Source organism: Nannobrachium achirus (genome assembly GCF_963921795.1).
Source record: "Nannobrachium achirus genome assembly, chromosome: 12".
Classification (NCBI taxonomy): Eukaryota; Metazoa; Chordata; class Actinopteri; order Myctophiformes; family Myctophidae; genus Nannobrachium; species Nannobrachium achirus.
In genome coordinates this window covers 4,316,512-4,325,858 of record NC_137832.1, presented here as the reverse complement: position 1 = coordinate 4,325,858, position 9,347 = coordinate 4,316,512, and the positions used below count along the sequence as shown (strand labels likewise).

General features: G+C 42.8%; 1 protein-coding gene across 1 annotated transcript in view; it reads left to right on the top strand.

Moving 5' to 3' along the window:
- Positions 1-808: 808 nt before the first annotated feature.
- LOC308294988 (mitochondrial fission 1 protein-like) overlaps positions 809-9,347 on the top strand; it is a gene marked incomplete at both ends in the record, with an annotated part of 9,446 nt that continues 907 nt past the window's right edge. The window contains one exon of the mRNA XM_080737924.1: positions 809-1,218. Coding sequence (XP_080594050.1) covers positions 809-1,218 — 410 coding nt within the window. The remainder of the gene's footprint in view (positions 1,219-9,347) is intronic.

Below are 9,347 nucleotides of genomic sequence, written 5' to 3'. Positions count from 1 at the left end.
ACAAAATGTCTGTCACCTCATGTCCATATATGGTCATTTCAGTCCAGAATGAACAGGTTTTATCTGTCCCGTACGTCCAGAATATGTGTGTAGTGTCCGTCCCGGTCTGATGATTGGATACTTTGAGGATTGGTCAAGCTTCACATGACAATTCGGCCCTCCAGATAAAATCATTAATTCATTCAGAATATAAAGAATGTATAGATCACAGAGTTCATAGCTCTAGAACACATAGAATAAAAGTTCACCGCTTCACTTAAAACCGAGGTTTGATTTTTTACCAGTACGACACCCTAAGGACGAGAAAGCTTGATGTGATATCACAACATTTAAGAAATCCACAGGCACGGGATTAGCTATCACCATATAAGGGTCGCCGGGATGGCAAGCGCAGGAACACTCAAAGTCAACTGGGTTTTCGCCCCAATATTCTCCAGAGGCATGGGCACGTTAGCCTAGCCCTATTGTTTGTACCTTCAATAGACTTACATGATGAGTAATTTTAGCCTGACACTCAGCCTGAATTGCATTTCGTTTCAATCGCCAAAATGTTTTTTTAAAGGGGTGTGGCTAGCGATTCAGCGAGTCTGGAACCAGGCTAGAGTAATTTAACATTTTAGAAGAAAAACTTAGGACATGCTTCACGTGACATCACAACATCACTGGAAGCATGGCCAGTGACATCACAATATCATCATACTTCATGTGACATCACAACATCACTGGAGGCGTGACCCGTGACATCACAAAATAATGTACATATACAGTATCACGACGTCCAGCAGGGCATTCAACTCTTTCTGTCAACATGCAAGCTATCGTGAGCGATCTGATAGATCCTGATGACCTTGGGAATTGGAGAAGGGCATATGACACGGAGGCCCAGGAAGGACATGAACACGTGTCCATAGAAACAAGGTTTCAATATGCACGTTGTCTCGTTAGGAGCGAGACAGATGACATCAAGAAAGGAATCGTCCTGTTGGGTGAGCTGAATAAGATTGTAAAGATCCGCAGGCCCAGGGACGTCCTTCTCTATCTATCGGTGGCCTACTACAAATTAAACAAGTATGACAAGGCCTTGATGTTCATCAGGGCTCTGCTGAGGAATGAGCCAGAGAACAAGAGGGCTTTGGAGATGGAGACGATCATAAAGAAGGCATTGAGGAAGGAGGGCTTGTTTGCCATGGCGATCATGGTGGCAATTAGCCTCGTTGTGTATGAACTGATATGTTCGCTCTAATAATGCCATAATGTGCTGTTTTCTCACTGTCTCCTCCAGGCCCCAAAGTCAAAAGGAGAGATCATCATCAAATGTCTTGTGCTCACTGCCAACAGGCCAAAGAAGCCCAGAATATTTTTCAAATCTGTCAACAACTACACAGCGTGGTTCTGTTGGAGGCTAAGCTATATTCACATTGCGGTCTTCTGGATTACACGACCACATGGGGTGGCAGCCTGCATTACAAACCATTGTAAACAAAGGATCGATGGTCCCAAAATAATGAGTTCTACTCCACCAATTTATTTTGACCAAATCGACAAATGGGCAGATGACAACATCAACATCCCCAAAAGGATTAAATAGAAGGGTACATCCACAATATTCATGGCAGTTAGGTTACAAAGACTTGCTACATTATCTGTGCAGACTAGTGCTTGCTCTGCCATCATATTAACTTACTGTATCTAGATTTTTGCATATTAATCAGGAACAATCTAACAACAAATAGTTAATATGATGGTGGAGCAAGCGCTGCACACAGATAGCAAGTCTTTGAACACAGTAAGGTTGCAAACTTACCTCGAATATCGTTACGGTGGATGTAATCAATCCAGTTACTGTAGCCCTTCTATTTAATTATTTTGGGGATGTTGATGTTGTCATCTGCCCATTTGTCGATTTGGTCAAATAAATTGACAGAACAGAACTCATATTTTGAGACCAAAGTTCAATTATTTACAATGGTTTGTAATGCAGGCTGCCACCCCATGTGGTCATGTGATCAAAGATGGCCGCGATGTGTAAAGGTCTATCGGTGTCTCTGTCTGGTGTTAATGCCATAAACAGATGGACAGATCAGTGCCACGTTTCCCAAAGAAGTACCTCTGCATGTTTTTAACCTTGCATAGATAGGCTATGTCGACCGGCCACCTGAGGTGCAACATCCATATGGGAACCACAGCATTATTGCACCATCTCGTTTTACACCTGGCTCAGTGTCTAAACGCCTGCAAGAGGGAGCTTACTAGTAAGACGCCTCAGGGCGACCTTCTTGGCCATATGGCCAGTGATGTACCCATATATGGAGATCCCTGTCTGAACCTGCCGCACAGATATGGGCTGTCTTCCTCCATATATGGGCATTCCCATATGAAGTCCTGTTAGATATGGGCTTAATATTGATGACATCAGGGATCTGCATACTGTATATGGCCATAAAAGGGATTCTGTTGGACTGGTTCCCATGACATCATTCACAACATACAATATATTTTATGCCCATACATGGAGATCCTTATCTGGGCAAATCCATAGACTGTAAAAATGTGTCACCGTGATGCAATCATGCTCTGATGTCACTGTCACTTTTATGCCCATACATGGAGTTCCCTGATGCCATCAATATTAATGATGCCCTGTTAGAAAGATCCCTGTGATGCTAGGGAACAAATCCCTTTTATGCCCATATATGGAGATCCCTGTGATGTCAGGGGAACAATCCATTTTATGCCCAAATATGGAGATCCTTGATGTCCACATCCCTGATGTCCACATCACTGTGGCGCGCCCTCGCCCTCAGGGGAACCACTCTAGATGGGTTTGCCGCTCTGGCATCACGCTCTGGCTTCTCTGTGATGTCACACTAAGAGAATCCCTTTTATGCCCATATATGGAGATATGCAGATCCCTGTGATGCCAGGGGAACAAATCACTTTTATGCCCATACATGGAGATCCCTGATGTCCACATCACTGTGGCGCGACCTCGCCCTTTAGGGCTTTAGGGTGTTGCACCAAATTCTGGGCCCTGGGTACAAGGATTCACTGCGGGCCCCCCATGAATGTTCTTCATAGGGGGAACTGGGAACACATTGTAGATCAGCTATTTTTTGAAAAATCGTGAACATTTGTGCAAGTTTTTGAATATATGAATATAAGGTGTTTTTGAAAAACCTGTTTCTATGTCAGTGGTGCTCAAACATTTTCATGTGAAGGACCCCCAACATTATATGTATTTGGCCACGGACCCCCATCTCAAGATATTTCGTTCTAGGGACCCCCAGAAGCAAAGTCTGAGTTACAAATGTTTGCTTAAAAATTTGCCTACATGCATTCAAAGATTTGGACACATTTTCACGACTTTTTCAAAAATAACATATCTACAAGCTCGCAGCTGTGGCCTGTGAGCTTGTATATCTGCTATTTTTCAAGTATAACATAATTAAGGCCCCTCCTCCACCTTGGGCCCTAGTAACTCCTAGTCCATGTTGATGCCAATGCTTGTGTACTTTTACTCAAGTACATTTTGAATTCCGGAATTTTACTTGGAACAGAGTATTTCTACTTTGCAGTATTGATACTTTTACTTAAGTAAAACATTTGAGTATTTTTTACACCACTGCTTACGATTGTACACTCTTATGAGAAAGTAAAGCATACATTTATTAATGACCAATGAACATGACCAAAAACATGTACACTATCGCTGTATTGATAGCCTTACATTAAGACTAGGGCTGGGATGCGATAACATTTTTAATCTAATTAATTACAGGCTCTGTGATTAATTAATCGCAATTAATCGCATTTTAATCGCACATCGATATTTGACCTGAGAAGCATCTTTTTTCAAGTAAAACACATGTTGTTGTACGAGTGAATCAACGAGTGAGTTTTTTAAATCTAAATTTCGCATCCACTGGGCCAAGCAAAACGCTCTGATCGGCTACTTCTCCCTTTGCGTTTGTTGTCTCTTCTTGGTTGGTGCATCGCTATGATCTGTATGCCCGAAACTGAAGGTTCTGTGGTGCAAAAACTAAGTGCGATTAAAATGCGTTAATTCTTTTAATCGCGTTAATTTTCTGTAATTAATTAATTGCAATTAATCAGTTAAAGTCCCAGCCTTAATTAAGACGCATTCTGCCGAGACTTCCGCATTGAGACCACATTGTCAACCGTGTTTCTCTTCTGCCCACAACTAGCCAATAAATGATAAAAAGGAGGGGCTGCTTAAAAGCGACTAGAGTCCCCCACAGGGGCGTCACAAGGGGTAGGAAAGTGGGACTGAGTTACTGGGGCCCAAGGTGGAGGGGCCCTTATAACTTTATCTATTGAAAAATAGCAGATATACAAGCTCACAGCGCGGCACCGAGTGCCGCGCTGCGAGCTTGTAGATCTGCTATTTTTGAAAAGTCGTGAAAATGTGTGAAAATCTTTGAATATATGTATTTTTTAAGCGAACATTTCTAACTCAAATTTTGCTTCCGGGGGGGGTCCCTGGAACGAAATATTTTGAGATCGGGGTCCGTGGCCAAATACATATCATCTTGGGGGTCCTTGACATATAGGTTTCTTGCACATATTTTCACGATTTTTCAAAAATAGCAGATCTACAAGCTCGCAGCGCGGCACTCGGTGCCGCGCTGTGAGCTTGTATATCTGCTATTTTTCAATAGTTAACATTCATGGGGGGGGGGGGGGGGGGGGGGGGGCCGCAGTGAATCCTTGTACCCAGGGCCCAGAATTTGGTGTGACGCCCCTGGTCCCCCACAAGAGCAGGAGCGCTGGAATTCACATCCTCTATAACGCCGACGGGCGCGTCCAATTGAAACGAACGTGCTGTGAGCCTAGCTCCGCCTTAGCCTCCGCATTCTGTCTAATTTATGGAGCGCTCCACGATCACTTGACTTTCAGGGCGAGCTCATATTGGATCTGTGTTTCACAACACAGATCAAAAAGACAAAGACAAAGAATGCGTCTTGCAAGAATGGGCCTCATGGTGGCGCTAGAAGAGGGCCATGTGAAAAATGAGGGGTGTGGGGGTTGCCAAGGAGTGTGTGTGTACAAAGTTTGGCATGGATCAGGGACAACGTTGGCGGAGATATGAGTAGGGGGAAAGTGTGACGTGTGACGTGACAGACAGAGGGACGGACTGACAGCCGGTGGAGGTTTTGATAGTAACTGCGACCTGACGGTCGCAATTATGTGACTTTCCTGTGAGAACTTCTAATGAAGTACTCAATCCATCAATCAACCCATTGAAGAACTCCTTAGAAACTCAGTTCCCACGTCTGACCAGGAGGTGGCAGCAGCAGCAAGCCTAAACCAAAGCAATATGTAATGGCTCATCATTCATTTGAGCACTTTGACATCCAAACTGACCGATTTGGTTTCAAACAAATCTGATCAGGACTCAGGAGGCACTAATTGCAACTCTTTGACGCATTTCAGTTTTTTGTAGCGTTTTATTCTTCAAAAAGTTTACTTATCATTCATTAATTTTTTCATGCTTTAACTGCCATCCTTTCAAATGTACAGGATGTTATTTAGTTAGCATGTTGTTTAGACACATGTTAAAGGCGAACTAGGCAAGTCTGTGTGTATACAAACACATTCCCCTGCCCCTCCCCTCTATGACAGGCTTCAAACAGGAAGTTGTCTTTGATGCTTTCGTTGATAAGAGAGTTCAGTAACGAGCAAATTACGTTTTTATGGCCCAATCAATTATGGCCCAATCAATTACCTCAGTGCACAACCCCTTTGAAGTTCAAAGGGAGCAACTAAGAGCTCTGGCTGAGCTCCCCCCTCCCCTCACAGACAACATCCTCCCTCCAAGGGAACAGAACCAACATACAGCCAGGGGATGTGTCTTACTGCTAGGAAACACCACAGCAAAATATTATAGTGCCTGATAAAGGGAAATGCATGCCAAACAATATATATATAGCCTATATTAAAATGTGTCATTTAATTTAATCCAAATAATAACAAAATGGGTCTATGTACTGATAGTACTACTTTCTATATGGAGTGTTTGGTCCATGTTTGGACTTCAGCCGTATCTCCTGTGAGGAGAAAAAAACTGTTTCAGTTTTGGTGGAGCTCTTCCACCAAAACTGTTGGGTGACAAGTGCTCCTCCAATCAGAGTGGGGCCTTCCTCCAATCATGGCACCAAGGCCCGCCCCCACTTGATCATGATTGAAGGAAGTAGCCTGTCACCTACTTGAAAACTGAAACTTAAGTGAAATCACTCACCCTAACTTTAAATGTATATGTAGCCCCCACAGTTAATACCAGCCATGAGCAAGCGACAACAGCCCTGCTAACCGGGCTCAGCCCTATTAGCACGACTGGTTGTGCGTTGGACTGGCGAGTGGGAGTCCCGGGTTCAATCCCCGCTTCCGCGTATCACTACAATCTGGCGTTGTCGGCAGGATGAGGAGCGTGATATCCTCGCGTGAGGGACAGGTCCACGTCGTGTGCGGCGGTCCGCGGCGTGAAGTGTGAAGCGCGAGGGCGCGCTCCAAAGATCAGGGGGGTGATTGTAGCCCCCACAGTTAGTACCAGCCATGAACCAGCGACAACAGCCTTGCTAATCGGGCACAGCCCTATAGGGTGTGCCAAATGTAGTTCTAAGAGCGGCCATTTCTTGGGTAAACACAGCCTTACACAGGTGTTCTGATTAGACTATAGCATTTGTTCTATGCAATCAAACAATAGAAACACCTGTGTTTTTACCCAAGAAATGGCCGCTAAGGACTACAATGACGTAAGCGCTGGCACACACTATTAGCCCCTATAAGTTCATTGTTTACCTGGTGTTCTGGTACAAAATTCAAGTAAAAATAATAAGCCACTGGAAAGACATGGGGATTATTAAGAAGCATTTATTGTTATCGTTGTCATAATAATTATTCATATTATTATAATAATTATCAACATAATGATCGGTTTGTATTCATTAACAGCATCATCAGTCCCATTGCTGTAGGCTGGGTGACATGCAGAGACAGGCAGGCAGACGGACAGACAGACAGACAACAGAGAGAGAGAGACAGACAGACAGACAGACAGACAGACAGACAGACAGACAGACAGACAGAGAGAGACAGAGAGAGAGAGAGAGAGAGAGAGAGTGAGAGAGAGAGAGAGAGAGTGAGAGAGAGAGAGAGAGAGACACATTTAGACTGCAGTGAAATCCAGCCTGAATCCCTTTTATTTCTCAAAGTCAAATCCCATCTTTTGGCCTGACTGTTTACACTGCAGTGACCAGATCTGATCTACTAGAGATGGGACGTTCGTGAACGAATCGAGTCTTTTGAACGGCTCTTTGAAATGAACAATGGGATCCGGTTCGCAGTAGGGAGGGAGCCGTTCCTTTCTAATTGAACAGTGATGGGGAAAGTACAAAAAATCTACTTAAGTACTGCAATGTAGAACTACTCTGCCACAAGTGGAAGTAGATGTGTTGTAGAAGTTTGGAATTAAAATGTACTTCAGTAAGAGTACAAAAGTGTTGGTATCAAAATAGCCAATCTTCAAGCTCACAATGTGTCGCGTTTGTGAACTTGTAGATCGGCTATTTTCAAATGGCGGAAATGTATATATGGCCAAAATGTATATAGGGTTGAAGTGATTTGTAATCATAATCAAAATCTATAAAGTAACAAGTAACTAAAATGAGCCAGTCTTTTGAACGACTCTTTGAAAGGAACGGATCCCAGAGATCTGGCTCACTTCAAAGAACCATAAATCCCATCTCTACTGATATGTGTGTTCAGACTGTTCACAATGCAGTGACCAGATCTGATCTGTGTGTTCAGGCTGATTTTAACAACGTCAACACAAAGACGCCCTGCGTCCACATATCTGCTTTGGTTAGGGTGGTAACGACGTAGGCGTCGTGACTTTTCTCTCTTTATGTCCTTTAAATTCTTAATTTTCCTCTGACATGGCAGATAGGACCTTGTGAACCAATCTTCTGCCATGCTCTGAGTCTTCAAATATTGCCTTGCTTGTTCCCGTACATTCCTCCTGTAGGCCTACTAGGCAGGCGTCCACAGTAGTGTAGGTTGTTAAGTAACGGATTACATGTAACGGGATTACGTAATCAGATTACAAAAAACAGGTAACTTGTAAAGTCTCAGGTTACATTTTAAAATGAGTAATCTGGATTACAGTAACGGATCTGAATGATGGGGGTTACATGCTGGATTACATTCTCCCCTTTGCCCTCATGAATTTTACAAATAAGTTATAACGCCAAACAATAAAATAATCAAGTCGAATCAGTGTAAAGTACTGCCACATCGCTTAAGTAAGATTCTGTTGTCCTTTTCCTAATTTCATTGGCTCAATATTCTTGTCTAGTTATCAATGGTAAAACTTGTTTTATTTAATTAGAGAGTTTTGCTAAACAGTAATCCAAAAGTAACTGAAAGTAACTAGTAGTTACTTTTTAAATTGTGATAATCAGATTACGTTACTGACTACATTTTCTTTGCAAGTAACTTGTAACTGTAGGGGATTCCTTTTTAAAAGTAACCCTAACAACCCTTAGTGTAAACCAGGGGTTCCCAAACCTTTTTGTCTCAGGGCATCCCATAAATATTTGTTTTAATCCGAGGCACCCCTACAATATAATTTTCACTCCCAGCACCTTATATTTATAGCATATCGTCGTTGTCAGGTGGAAACCGTGTATGTCCAAAACCGTTCGTTTTGTATTTATCATCTATAAAATGTACTAAACTAGTGAAAACAGCAGATCTACAAGCACACACCGCCTCGCATCGCGAGGCTTTGTGTGCTTGTAGATCGGCTGTTTTCACTAGTTTTGTGTGACGGTCTTGTATGATGAAGCAGGGAAAAAGACGTACACATTTGAAACTTGGAGATACATGGTTTCTGCCCTACAGTGACGATATTTTAGTGATTATGTTGTCAGGAAAACGTTGAGATAATAGCCATTTTGTTTAGAACTTAGAAAATAACTTTGTACTTAGAAAATAACTTTGTACTTCAAGTTTAAAATGATACTAAATTATATATTTTGTGTCCAAATAAATTCCTTATATTATCAAATGATCTCGCGGCACCCCTGGACTGCTTTCACGGCACCCAGGGTGCCCTGTCACCCACTTTGAAAACCCCTGGTGTAAACCTTATGCTCACGTAAATCAAAATGCAATTCACACGCTCGTCAGTGGCGCTTGGGTTGTGCTGCAAGAGAAGTTTTGGACATTTTCATATGTGACTTGGCTCGTTAGATCAGGTTACTGCGTTCAGACTGAGACGCATCTTTAGAAATCAGATCTGAATCAGATCTGAAACCACCTCGGAT